Source organism: Paramisgurnus dabryanus, chromosome 23 (assembly GCF_030506205.2).
Source record: "Paramisgurnus dabryanus chromosome 23, PD_genome_1.1, whole genome shotgun sequence".
In the NCBI taxonomy this organism is placed as follows: Eukaryota; Metazoa; Chordata; class Actinopteri; order Cypriniformes; family Cobitidae; genus Paramisgurnus; species Paramisgurnus dabryanus.
The window spans coordinates 7,770,863-7,786,184 of record NC_133359.1 but is presented as its reverse complement, the minus strand read 5'-3'; the positions used below and the strand labels follow the sequence as shown (position 1 = coordinate 7,786,184).

The window sequence follows — 15,322 nt, the reverse complement described above, 5'->3', positions numbered from 1 at the left end:
ACTTGCGCGTGAATTAAATATCTTGAAAATAAACAACAGATAACTAAATCACAATAACAAAATCAGTCTTCCGATGCAATATAGTATGTTATTTACAGCAGTAATCTGACATTTAATCAATCTGCACAGATTAGTACTTCACCTCCCATGTGATATCAAAAACTCACCTTACATGGTTTAAACGACAAATGTGCGACAAAAAGTGGTTTTGGGAAACAGTCGTGACAAGGTAGCTGCTGAAACACTATAGTACGATGCATAGTTGGAGAAACGAACTACCTTGTCACAACTGTTTCACGTTAACTTTGTAGCACATTCTTCGTTTGAACCATGTTGGTTTAACAACATAGTTGATGATGTCACGTGGGTGGTGAAGTATTAATTAATCTGTGTAAATCGATTTAATGTCAGATTACTGCTGTAAATAACATAAATTGCATCGGAAGACTGATTTTGTTATTGTGATTTAGTTATCTGTTGTTTATTTTCAAGATATTTAATTCATGCGCAAGTTCCCTTATACGTCACTCCTCCCAGGGATTCCCCAGGGTCTTAAAGCTCGTAGATCTGCGCACATGCGCAGTTTCAAATGCAGCACTTTAATTCGGTTTACAAACCTAAAGATGTCAAATACAGTTTTATGGATATACATTGTACTACATGTTTTTTTTGCTTATTTTGTTCAAAAGCATGATCAACGTAAGTCTACATGTTATAATAAAAAGGAACGATGCTTCTAACGACAGGTAAAGAGCTGTCGTTCAAACCACAAAAGTTTGCGATGCAACTTGTGAATGTTCGTTTGAACTATGGTTTCGGGAAACACCAAATCGTTGAACTTTTTCAGTAACGACGAAACTTACGACAGTAGTTGGCTAGCGATGCTTTCGGGAAACGCACCCCTGAGCGTTTTTTCCCCACCTGATGAACGATTAACCATTGACAGCCAATCAAATCTATTTGAACTTCAAGTGCACGCGCACTTCAAATGAAAAGCTCAATGCGGAGGTCTATAAAATTAAATTTCCTCAGGTATCCAGCACTGATGCTTTTGTTGTGAAATTTACTATGTATGCTTTTTTCCTACCACACTGACTACACCAAAATTTTAAATATTAACTTATATTAACTTTAATAAAAAAAAGGTAAGATATTAATTTAGATTAACTTAGACAAACTGTTTCACTGTTTTAAATGAAACCCACCGTATTGAGGACATCTGCATGGTTACCCACTGTGTAAATGCAACAAGTACAGCATATTTACATATTCAGTGACATGTAAACAATTGCAGTTTTTATTACAAGAAATATCCAATAAAAGTTAATGTCATTAAAGGTAAGTATTTGCGCGAGTGCCCCGCGAGTGAGCGAATTGGCATTAAGTTATCGTTATAATGTTGACGCTCATATACATGGATATCAGCTGACGTCACTCACTTGTCTTCCGCCATTTTGAAGACTTGAAGTGGTCGCAAAAGAAATAGAAGCTATGCCTTCAATATGCTGTGAGCATCAAAATCGCTATTTTAACAACACTAAGAAGGCTCAACACAACATGATATTTCGCTCGAAGTATCGCCTATGTCTCTACACGTGAACTCGAGCATTGAGAACATTGTTTGTGAACAGAGAGTTAACTAAAAAGAAGGTTTTGAACAACTGACTTTGGATGATTTGGCGTCCGCTCGCCGCCTTCTTCCCAGTCAAGATGTATCGATTTCCAATTGCGACGTAAGGAGGGAGGATTGTAAAGATTGATATCTCCTAAAGCATAGTTCCATAAAAATGCACGGATAAGTCGTTGTTTTGCGCAAATGAAAAACAATATTGACCTTCTAGTTGAAAAAGGTGCCTCATATGAGATTCATTCATTCCCCTTCGGAAATCGATTATTTACGTCTGGCAGAGATGACAAGCGGACACCATAACAGCCAAAGTCAGTTGTACAAAACCTTTCTTTTTAGTAAACTCTGTGTACACAAACAATGTTCTCAATGCTCGCGTTCATGTGTAGAGATCCAGGTGATACTTCGAGCAAAGTTTCATGTTGTGTCGCGCCTTCTTATGTTGTAAAATAGTGGTAGTTCGGTAGCAGCGGACAGCGGCTGGAAGAACGCATCAGGGATCGAGTAGGCATCACACCCTAACCAAGATATATTTTTTTAAAGTAGCGTTTATTTTCATGACAGTCGAGATGCGACATGTTGTCTTTCGTAGCCCTTTACTGTATCCGTAAGAATCATAGACAGTAAAAGATAAGAAATCCGTAAATCGTAGCAAGGTAGCCAATGCTTGTCAATAGCCTACTGGTACTCGGTAGGTCCTAAAGATGGCGGCATGACATAAAAGGTCACGTGACTGAAATCCATCTATAGTTATCGTTATAATGTGAACGGCCCTTTAATCCCATAGTGAAAAAAATCATCAACCTTGGTCATCCCGTATCCTCGAGCCCCATGACATCGCAGGCCTAGTTAGGTCACAGCAACCCTTGCTACAGTAAATTTAGATCTCTTTAAAGTCTTCCCATAATGCATCTGGAGTGCATTAATTCATTACTATTTAAACAGTCTCAGATATTGACTTCTGTAAATGGGACGTAGATCTGAGATGTTCCCCGACCGCTGGAAACGTTACATGAAAATCTGGTGCTCGGTGACAGCTGAGGGCATATTTGCCAGCCCCAGTTTGGCCACCGGTGACTTGAACTCCAAAATAAACCCTCCCATCGGGGCAAAACTTGCGAATTTAGTTCAAAGAGGCTAAACTTGGTTTAATTTGGACACCACATCATTAATAATCCATGAATGATCAATATAGGAGATGTGGGACACAGTTCTTGTCAACTTTTACCCAAGGTAGCCCAAATTTGATAAACACGCCAAAATATTTTTCAGATGGCAAGGAACTTATAAACTTTTAAGACCTAGTTTTCTGAAAAGCATAAGAACTTCGAAAGCAGTGCAACAGAACAGTAAAAACAGTAAAATGTTTATAAAATGTGTTTTACTTTGAAAAGAGTATGCAAATTTTAAGATGTGATCAGATTAGGTGCATGGCAAGTCTTATTGTGTGATATCTACAAATTTAATATATCTTTATTGTAACGGTTATGTAATGTGTGACTAGATAAACTCAACTGGACTTTGAGCTAAGCTGTCCTCAACCCATCCACATGTGAAAGGGCTGAAATGGGATATACAGGTTTCTGAGATCTATCATTTGAGGTCTTTATCTAATATAATCCATATTTGTGATCAATCTTTAAAACTAGTACAGCACTGGTGGAAATTCGATGTACCACATTTACATTTATGCATTTTTATTCTCTTCTATCTATACATTCGATCAGCAACTCTGTATCATGGAATCGAACCCATGACCTTTTTTTGCAGAGCTAACGCATGGCTCTACCAATAGGCCTTATGCCCAGCTGCACTACTTCCTGAACTTCAGCCAGCTCCTTGTTTCCTGTCTTCCATTATTGGACAAACTGATTAATCCAGGTGTGTCTGATTATTGTTGTTGTGACTACTGAGGTCAGGCACACATGCATGAATCAGTTTGTCCAATAATGGCAGACAGGAAACAAGGAGCTGGCTGAAGTTCAGGAAGTAGTGCAGCTGGGCATAAGGCCTATTGAGCAATAGGAATATTTTAATGGATCAAAGTGTTAACTGCTTATTTATGGTAGATCACACACAAAATACATTAATGGCATGGCTTAACCCTGTGAGCAAACACATCGTACTGACACCCATCTTGGTGTGAAACATTACACCTCTGATGATCAAAAACAAGAAGGGGGAAGCCATCATTATGTCAGGAGGGAGTCTGCCAAATAGTGATCATCATCTTGTGTTTTCTCTACAGGATGTTGGCCTGGCGTCTGATTGGCATCAGTTTGGCTTCAGTTGAACTTCAACTGAACTGAAATCAGCCTTCCATTATTAGAAATGATTATTAAAAAATGGCCCACACATACTATAAAATGTTGTGATTCACTTCATAATCGAAACAAGAATTAGTATTTTGCATAAATGAAAAAAGTCTGCTTTAGGACATTTTAAAATATTTTACAGTATGACAAAAAAGCACAATGTAATAATCAGTGTTATAATATTAATAAAAAAGAAAAGGATGCATTTACGTATCACCACAAAGCATAAATGTAGTTATCTAAATTGTAAATATTAACCACAGTAGTACTTCTATGTCTTTATGCTGATTTAAAGGGGCAGTTTATCCAAAAATGAAAATTCTGTCATTGTTTACCCTCATGTTGTTACAAACCTGTAGTAATTTCCTTGTTCTGCTTTTTAAGAACCATCAGGGTTCCCACATCTTAGTTCACTAAGTTTCAAATTCAAGGACCTTTCAAGGACTTTCCAGGTCCAATATCCTCAAATTCAAGGACTAAATGTGGGGACACATTTCAAGGTTACATCGTGTTACCTGTTAAGATACATTGCTACAGTTCCCTTTCGAGGGAACTCGCGCTGCGTCACTGTGGTGACACTTTGAGAAGCCTCCAGGGGTAAGTGCGTCTGAATGTGTATATCAAATTCAACCAATGGTGAGGCTTAACGACAAAGACAGGGTGACGCGGGAGTCAAGAAGTATATTGCTTTCTGAAATATTGCCAAAGACGGCTTTACACAGCGACACAGGAAGTATGGCAAGGGAGACGCAGCGTCTCGTTCCCTTCTCAGGGAACAACAGTTACATACGTAACCCGAGACGTTTTCATGTGTTAAACACAACTATGCAAAAAAGCATTTTTTGGTATGAATAAACATTCTCATACAGAAGATATAAGCATTTAAAGCAAACAGTTTAGCATGTGTGCTTAAAAAGCCTAGAATTTTTGTTTTGTTATCCTACACCACACAAGGAATAATGGAATTTTTCCAGAAAACTTCTTGCACAAAATAGATTCAAGCACTTTCAATGACCTGTATCTATGTGTGTTTATTTTCAAAAACATATTTTTTACCAGATTCACAAACTTTCAAGGATTTCAAGGACCCGTGGGAACCCTGCACCATTGACTTCAATAGCGGTATTTTTTTCTTCTATGAAGGTCAATGGTGGTTTTGGTTCCTGGTTGATTACAAATATTGTTGTTTGTGTTCAGCAGAACAAAGAAATGTATATAGTGATGACTGAATTTTAATTTTTGGTTTAATTTTTATTTTTTTAAACTATTTATTTCATGCACTTTGTATATTGTATTACATTAATAAGAGTCATTTGATTATCACATTATTAATTCAGCTCTTTTCCTTTTTTAAAGATCCACCCTATTTTTCCAGATGCAAATTTGGGGAGGCGACTGATTCTAGATCAGCACAAAAACACAACTTCCCCAATAAGCGTGTTGAAAGCACATGGAAACCCTTATCCAGGTATTCGAGAATGTCACAGGCTCTTCAGAAGAAATAACATTCCAACTCTGGCTGTTTTTTGTACAGAAACCTTGTTTAGAGGCCTCCGCTCCTCTACACCCCATCCGTCTTCTGTCATCACCGGGTAAACATACGCCACCACCCCTGCCCACAGCCTGCAACATTACAAGCCTGCAGACTGAGGCCCTGCACCACGCTACGATTTTTAGCAGCAAAACGCTGACCTTCCAACAAAAACAACAGCCACGGCCAGACTTCCATTAAGAGGTGTCTGGTCCATTAAAACAGCATGAAACTGCATATCTTTGCCCAGCCAGGAGTAAGCGATGCTGTTAAAAAAACAGGTAGGGCGATGTAATGTTGAACAGTTATCCGGGTTAATCGCATTGGGCGGCGTGACATTAAAAACCGGTGTCAATGCATGATATCTGTTAATTGCCGGGTTGAAATAAAATCTCAGCTTGGCTCGAAATCTCCCCCTCGCTGGAGGGAGTCAATCTGCACGTCGCCAGGTGACAGATTTTACGATCTGACACTGAGGCTGGGAGCAAGCAAAATATTGTTGTCTACTATGCCAACTAATAAGTAATTATAGGCTAGTACTTCACAGATGGCAGACCCCACAGTCATTCGACAGTGTCTTCCAATAACTGAGAAATTAAGTTACGGCGCCGCTCTGCACATGTGCATCCGCGGACGAGCTCGAAACTAAACGGGAAAAGGCACTGCCTGAAAGTTAACAGGAAGAGCGCATTAAACCGAGCGAATGACATTACAAATCTACTCAAGCTTGATGGATGTAAAGCCCTTAGTGATTTGAGAAAATGCATGTGTAATTGCAGAGGTGTGCCATAGACACAGCTTGTAAGGGGGGAAGCAAGTGACATCAACCTGAATGATCATAATATCTTAATATATATATATAATATAATATATTAATATAAATATATAGTTCTCCCAAAAATTCAAGGTACATAAAATAAAACATTTAACATGAGGGTGAGTAAATAATGAGAAAATGGTAACACTTCCAGAGTTAACTGAAAAGTTTAGATGCAAAACCCTCTAAGTGCGTCTGGCATGTTTTCTTGTAAATAAGCAATTTTTATTAGGTTCTTATGTTCTTATGTTCGGTAATTCCAACTTTAATGTCAATAAAGAAACATTTTAAACAGATTTTTTTACAAATTTCACTAAAAAATTGACCCTCTTTAGCTGCAAAATATGGAGCCCCTAAGGGGACATGGAGCAAAAATTAAATAAAGGTTTAGTTTAGTGTGCGCACGTGAAACTATCGCGTTTAGTTTTGCGTGCGCACGTGAATCTATCACGTGCGCATGTGAAGACGAAAGTGTCACGTGAGCACGCAAAACTAAACTTTAAAAAAAAAATCTGCACATGAAGGTTTCACGTGAGCACATGAAACTAAACTTTATTTGTTTTTAACTCCAATGTCACCTTAGGGGCTCGGTAGCAAAACCCTCTAAGTGCATGTAAGCTTTTTTTGGAAGAAAAATTTTCACTTCTCTGGGCAAGAAATAATAAACAGTTGCAAAATCACTAAAGATGCAACTAGAAACATTGCTAATGTAGAAAGTCAAGATGTAAAAATGAAGAACCTGAACCACACATTAGGGGGCACTCTGATCCATATTACTGCCATATTTAGGTTGTATTCAGGTCCAAGTTCTCGCAAGGGACCAAAGTTTAGATGTGATCCACGGTAGTTTCATGTGCTATCGTTCATTCAATACATCTTCCGTGCACTTAGAGGACTTTGCTAAAAAATCAACGTGATGTTTTACAGATTCTGCCAACAAAGAACTGTTTATGAATGACCTGAGGTGGAGTTTAAGCAAATTTGAAAATAAGGTATTTAACTCTTTCCCCGCCATTGACGAGATATCTCGTCAATTAAGAGAAAACGCTTCCCCGCCAATGACGAGATTTTCCGTCTTTCCGCAATACCGCTATTATCCACCAGGTGGCGCCCTTCCGCAACTTTTTAAAACCGGAAGTATTGCCCTATGGCAAGCTGCTGCATGTCCGTGTCTGTTCTAAAGATCGCTCTGAATCGGATCTCTATGAAAAGTCCGTCACAAATATGGAATGATTTTTGCTTTTTGCTCAAAATATGGTGTTTTTGCAAAAACCTACCCATATTCAAAAGCTGATTGCAAAAGAACCACTAAAGGTAGGATGAAACGTTTTTTTTTTGTTTGAAAGCAGAGGGTCTGTTCTTTCATTTGGTATATTGTTTGTTTATTTATTTAAAGAAGAACATTTTCTGGAAGGCCTTAAACTTTGGTGAAAATCATGAAAAACGCTGGCGCTGGCTGGCAACTTTTTTTAAAAACGCTGGCGGTGAAAGAGTTAATGAACATAATACATGCTGAGAGGACCTTTTTGATGGAGGTAGCATTTAGCGGCTTTTGCATTTAAGCTCCTTAACTATCCCTTTAAAGGTGCAGTGTGTAAATTTAAGCGGCATCTAGTGGTGAGGTTGTGAATTGCAACCAATGGCTCAGTTCACTGATCACCCCTTGCTTTTGAAACGCATATAGAAGCTACGGTAGCCACCACCGGACAAACATGTCATTGTCGGAGACAAAGTTTGTCCGTTAAGGGATCTGTAGAAACATGACGGCACAAAATGGCGACTTCCATGTAAGGGGACCCTCTGTATGTAGATAAAAACGTCTCATTCTAAGGTAATAAAAACATAACGGTTCATTATGAAAGGTCTTTATACACCCCTGACAATATAGTTTTGTATATTATTTAGCATTTCTGTCAAGAGATTCTTTTAAAAAATACACACTGCACCTTTAACTTATTAAAACTTACAAAATGCATTTACTGTAGATCTTATTGACATCAAAATTGACTTTCTCAATACACTTTTGTTTTACTTTTTTAGTTATATTGCATACAGTATGAAAGTCTGTGCATGTTGCTCCAAGGAAAAATCACTGTTTTATGTTGGTGTCAAGGCAGAGCGTTTGAAGCAAAAACCTTCATTATAGATCCAAAGCTCTTAAGCTACATCACATAAGCCTGAACCTTTCTCTCCAAAAAAACAACTCATTATTATTGTTTTAAATGTTATCCATGTGCCTTGAAGGATGTCACACGAAGGTAATACTACCCTCTGAAATGATTTAAGTATTTGTGTGTCTGTTTGTCTGACCCCCGTTATCCCACAAAAGACCCCTCTGAAATAAGATGTCAAGTGTCAGCGCCTGGGGGTTAAAATATCAAGTGCCAGTTTTCAGCTTCGCCTATAACCTCACAGAAGGTCAAAGCTGATGTGTGACTTACTCTTAGTTCACTGGTGAATGCGCTCAGGCACAGCAAAAATTCAAGCAAGAAAGTGGCAAGAAATCAAGAAAGAAAGGTCAGACTGTGTATGGTCAAACAGACGGGTATTGTGTATAAAAGTGAAAATGGAAAATGTGTTCCTTGCTAAATGTCCAGATGTCGGTTTCCGTGGACAAACTTAAATACAACATCTGAATGATGCACTGTAATTTAGAGAATGCTTCAGATGTTTGACACCAAAAAAACTAAGCCACAACGGCAGATCGTTTACTGTCCTGTGTTAAATCATTTTAGATGTGTGCAATAAAGTTTGAAAACTATAGGCCTTTGCTTAAATAAGATTTTATAAAATTATTCCATTCCTTAAATTGCATGCAAACTATATAAAGAATTAATATATTACTAATGCACCCATTAAAGGGATAGTTCACCCAAAAATAAAAATTGTGTCATCATTTACTCACCTTCAAGTTGTTTTAAACCTGTAAATATTTCATTGTTCTGCTGAACACAAAGGGAGAAATTTGTAATCAAGCAGGAAGCAGGGGCACCATTGACTTGCAAAGGAAAAATACTATAGAAGTAAATGGTGCCCCAAAACTGTTTGGTTACAAACATTTCTCAAAGTATCTTTCTTTGTGTTTAGCACAACAAAGAAGTTTATACAGGTCTGAAACAACATGTGGGTGAGTAAATGATGACACAATTTTCATTTTGGGGTGAACTATGCCTTTAAATGCTGTCCATGTGAGTTAATGCCTAAAAACATACTGTAAGAAATTAATGTCAAGACCATACCTATGGATAAAAATGTCTGAAAATCAATATATTCTACTTTTTTTTAGGTATTTTTCATTCTTCTAAATGTAAATAGATTGTATCTCCTCTAATTCAGTTAATTTTGTAATAATTTTATACCCATACAGCCTAACTATTTGTGTGACAAATAAAATCTTGAATGACCCAATGTCTCTCTTAAATAAAATTTGTAAAAGGCGTATTTCAATTAAGTAACACAGTTCTAATAATTTTTCATAAATTAAACCAATCATTCCAAATGCCCAAACGCCTCAGTTTTATTCCCCCTTCTCTTGAGAAGAAAGTAGTATGGTGTGCTTCTTTTCTGGAGACCCTCTGAAAAAGTGGTTTAATTCATCCCTGCGCTGAGATTGCTTCTGACAACCACGATCACAGCCAATGTAGCGAAAGTTCAAAATAAACTTACTGCACGGACCACAAGCAAAACCACAAACTGCTTGTGGTAAACTAATTATAAACCAGTTTCGCATGTGGTGTCCTACTGTGCGTAATTATGGAAATCTGACTCGACCACACTTTTAAAACGGTTTAAGCAGGCAAAATATGATTAACTGTCACAGCTGGTAAAACGTATACTGCGGTGTAATATTGATATTTATCTTTTCCAAAAAGAAAAATTGGGTATCAGCAAGTATATACACATTTCTAAGTTTCTCTGTATTATTAGAAAAAAATGGTTCCTACTGTAGCTGTCAATGGGGCTTTAAAACGATCCTACTATTAGATACAGTTAGGAATAATATGAACTCTTTATGTCCTCTTAATGGAAAGAGGAACCGTCCCTTTTAGCTGGGGTACATATTTTGACCATTTTTCTGATTGTGTATATTGTCTGGGTGGCAAAATAATCATCTCAGCCTCTCTTTTCCAAACTTCTTTACTTTCTACACAGTCACTATTGACTTTGTTAGTGCAAAATCTGTAAAAGTAAACACTGTGAAGCAGATGAACACTTGGTTTCTCATCCGCTGGCCATTCACACGACAGTTACATAACACCAATGAGGAGTGCTTACTTTTGTCTTCCCCTACTACTACTTTACACACTTAGTCCTTTGCTGTAAAGGGTGGGAGTGGATATACAGTAGGTCAGCAGGTTAGGAGTATCTCAATGTCTCCTTCCTGTGTCAAAAATCTAACTTAAACTTGCATAAACTCCCATCCGGACAGTCCCTCTCTATACCTGCCCGTTCTGTCTGCTATTACATAACTCCAAGTGCTGGGAAAGTATATGTAACCAAAGTGAAACAAAGTCCTTAATAACCCTACAAATTGAGTTGAACTTGAAACTGACATTTGGCGGCAAACAATGAACTTCGAAACGAGTTCGCGGGGAAAAAAAGCTGCAGAGATATCTAATGAATTCCCCTCCTGTGTCGCGCGCGCGCTCCTCTCTGTTTATGGCTAAAGTTGTTACATAACCAGCTTACATTCCGCGTGCACTATATCAGACTCTAAATATACCCGTGGACCCGACGCATAGAATAATAACAACTTGGACGACTGTTAAAAGGCAGTTCGTATCGCGGTATTTCACTCGATAAAACACTTTTATCGTCTGTATATTCGCTGATTTATTTTCCGCTGAACTTGAAGGAGCCGAGTTGAATGGAGACAGTGGAGGGGGAGTGGCTAATAAAGCCTACTGTCTCTACTGTAAAACAACTCCGATTCAGACATATCTCCCATAAAAGTTAAATATTAAATCAGCACGTTTAAATTGCAAAAGTAGAAATCCGTAAAATGTTTGATCTATCCGAAAAAAATGCCATTCTGCACCTCACATCAGACATCAAAGCCATGCAAAAGCATGCTGACAAGCAATGAATGAAATATAAACAGTATTATACCTTAACAAATACACTTAAACAAGTATGAAAGCATTGCGCTCCTCGTGAGCATTTTCACATTGCCTCAGTTAAACAGTCCACTTAAGTTAGACTAAAGAAATGAGCTTGGCATCAGTGAAATAACTGCGCTTTTATGTACTGCATTATTGCATACCACAATATTCAGCACAATGAAACTTTCACTTCAATTATTGTTTTATTTAAGATATGCATTTTTCCATAATTTTGGTTTACGGTGTGCTGTCACATATCCAACAATAGGATCTTCAGTCGCGTCCATGAGGAGCGACAGTAACTGAGTAAAGCATATTTTAAATCAGATACGTTTCACAAATGCTTTCTATTCTCATTTATTACGCGCTTTGCAATAAACAAGCGCATTCGTAATCCTGTTTTACGCACGGCGCGCCATTGAAGTTGATTTCCAAACGAATTTACTTTGAAGTTTTGTGCATCAATATTACGGAGAATCCGTATCGTATCGATTCAAAATAATCCGCGTCTCTTACCTCTGTTGGTACTGGAGCAGCTCTGCCTGCGCACCGGGGCTTGGTGCTCAGCTTTGCGGAGGGTCTCCAGGTTTACCGGGGTTTCCCTGACCGGGGTAACCGGCTCTGAGACGCCGTTGCCCGGGTCGCTCGCTGGATCTGGAGGGGACTCCATGTTGTATTGTAAGAGGTCTTTTTTGAGCTATTGCTGGTGTTTGACGATGCGCCGGTTTGAGGTTTAGAGCTGAGAGATTTGATGTAGCTATGTATTTTGTAGCAGAAGTAAGAAATGTTGGACAGACGAGTGTAGACAGAGGTGGGTGTGTACGTTTGATTGTCCACTGGCAGCGCTAGTGAGAGCTTCAGTCAAACACATGAACAGGGAGAGACTGTCAATGGGCGATGAATGGATGTGTGCGCACTGGGTTCTGGAGACACACTTTTTTGCCTATGTTTAAATTATATGAGCGCAAATTTTCTGCATTATAACATAAAGTCACGAAAGCACCATAATACAGTTTTATTACTGTTATGGGATTATGTGAGAAAAAATAATGTCTACTAGGCTACATACATATAAAAGCCTATAAATAACTTGGCTTTCCAAATATTTTTCTGCATGCATGAATATTGACATTTTGCATGAATTTGTTATTTATTTATTATTGTGCAATGCATTAACTATTAAACATATAATGCATTTATTGACTATTATACCTGTACATAGCTCCTTTCTAAACAATAATACTGGCCTATATGTAGTTACTTATATTTGAATCACCGTCTCACAATTGATTATAATAAAGATTTTTATTTTATTTTACACGTCTGGTATTCATTATTCACAAAACGACCCAAATGCAACCTGTATACGACCCAAATTCGATCGTACAGTATATTGGTAGCTTATAACAATTGTTCCCTTATTTTATTTTTTATACATTTAAGTTTGAGTTGCTATGTAAAATGGATTATACTAAATAACATATATTTAGTTAAATACCTTTGGGCTGATATTAGTTTGTTTCACATTTCTCACAGCAGATTGAGTTGTTCTGAACTCTGTCTGTAATTTATCAAAGCCTCAAGGAAAAGCAAACTTTTATAAAAGCTTGTTTTAAAACTAAATAATGTTAATTATGAGGAGCCCATCTTCAATTAAATGATGGATCAACGCAGTTGCGGAGTTTCCCTCAGGCGTTATAAACATCATGCCTACTGCATGTGATCAGAGCTGCTGAAAAGCCACGCCCCCTCACAGAACTGCACGTGGACTTTGGCATGGTTTGTACTTTTGATATCACGAGCGCAAATCGACTTCGCCGCTTGGCACGAGTGAATGGAAATGCTTTAGTTGTGCTGAAAGGTTAAAACCACTGGTGTTATAATCGATTGCAATGTGATAAATAATTATATTGCTTTGAAAAAAAACCTAAAACTGGAGATTGTTACCTGAGATCAGATGTATACATATTTGAAATGTTATGCAGAATGCTGTAAGAAAAGCATATATGCAGGCTTTAAAAACAAAACTTCATAAAGGAAGTCTGAATAATTTATAAAAAAAAATATGTCTACCAGTCGACAGCATTTTAAGTTTATTTAAATGTAAGCTGCGAGTCAATGGATTGTGGGATTGATATTGGCACCATGAAAGTACTCATAAGTCTCATAGTTAAACACTTTGCCATTGTTGTAAAATTACTTTGTAGTACTGTAAATATCATAATTTATACTTTGTGGTAAAAATATTGTTAAACGTTCATTTTTATTTGGTAAGTTAAATTAAAAGTAAATAGTGTTTTATCGGGCCCATCATGACCAGCTGAAATAACTACACAAAAAAATCGTCAGATTCAAGCTTTATTCAGCTGTTTCTAAATGCGTCTCACAAGGTTTGGAGATCTACTCTGTACTGATGATGGCCTCTAGCCAAGTAAAATCTAACTGTTAACTAACTATAGCAAGATCCAAGTTCAAGCTATGACAAGACATCAAGAGCCTTTCTCTCATTTGGTTGTTTTAACTTGCTTATTTTTCTGATAAGGAACCAACTTTGACATGCAGAGTAACATTTCTTTAAAATGGTTTATCTCTTGGTGGAAACAATTGTTGTGCTTTTCCCTGCATAATTATTTTTCAGTGGATACAGAGAAAACAAATAACGGTCAGGAATTGTACTTAAAGGGGTCATATTATGAGATTTTTTTAAGATGTAAAATAAGTCTTTGATGTCCCCAGAGTGCATATGTGAAGTTTTAGCTCAAAATACTCAACATATAATTAATTATAGCATGTTAAAATTTCCACTTTGTAGGCCTGAGCAAAAATGTCCTTTAAAATGCAAATGAGCTGATGAAATGCAAAAAAATGGCATTACGAAAAACAACACTTTTAAAGAATTGTTTTGCTTAAAGAAAAAGGGCCCTATCATACACCCAGTGCAAAGCTTGACGCAAGTGCTTTTTGCTAGTTTAAGCCTGGCACAGTTATCATTTTCATGTTCAGAGCTACGTTATTTAAATAGCAAATACATTTGCGCCCATTTTTACGCGCATGGTCTGAAAACGAGGGGCCCTATCATACACGCGGCACAATGTGCGACGCAAGTGTTTTTTGCTAGTTTCAACTCGATGCAATTATCATTTTCACTTTTAGCGCCACGTTGTTTAGCAAATGTGGCGCAATGCAGCGCAATGCGCGACGCAAGTGTTTTTTGCTAGTTTCAACTGGGTGAAATTATCATTTTCACGTTTAGCGCCACATTGTTTAAATAGCAAAAGCGTTTGCGGACAATTTTGTGCCCATTGTCTGAAAACGAGGGGTCCAATTATACAACCCGCGCAATGCAGCGCAATGCGCGACACAAGTGTTTTTGGCCAGTTTCAATCCGGCGCAAATATCATTTTCACGTTTAACGCCACGTTGTTTAAATAGCAAATGTGGCGCAATGCAGTGCAATGCGCGACGCAAGTGTTTTTTGTTAGTTTTAACCCAGTGCAATTATCATTTTCAGGTTTAGCGCCACATTGTTTAAATAGCAAATGTGGCGCAATGCAGCGCGACGCAAGTGTTTTCTGCTAGTTTCAACCCAGTGCAATTATCATTTTCACGTTTTGCGCCACGTTGTTTAAATAGCAAAAGCGTTTGCGGACAATTTTGCGCCCATGGTCTGAAAACGAGGGGCCCAATTATACACCCCGCACAATGCAGCGCAATGCGTGATGCAAGTGTTTTTTGCTAGTTTCAATCCGGCGCAATTATCATTTTCACGTTTAGCGCCACATTGTTTAAATAGCAAATGCATTTGCGGCCAATTTTGCGCCCATGGGTGTTCTGGTCTGAAAACGAGGTGTGTTCAGGCGCATTGTTGGCGCGTTGCTATTTTGTGGCTAAAATAGCCATTGGCGTAATATTGTTTTTGTTATTTAATGA

General features: G+C 37.8%; 1 protein-coding gene across 1 annotated transcript in view; it reads right to left on the bottom strand.

Moving 5' to 3' along the window:
• roraa (RAR-related orphan receptor A, paralog a) overlaps positions 1-12,246 on the bottom strand; it is a 371,653-nt gene extending 359,407 nt beyond the window's left edge. Inside the window, exon 1 of the mRNA XM_065292098.2 lies at positions 11,909-12,246. Within this exon, the coding sequence (XP_065148170.1) occupies positions 11,909-12,062 (154 nt within the window). The 5' untranslated portion in view covers positions 12,063-12,246. The remainder of the gene's footprint in view (positions 1-11,908) is intronic.
• Positions 12,247-15,322: the final 3,076 nt, after the last annotated feature.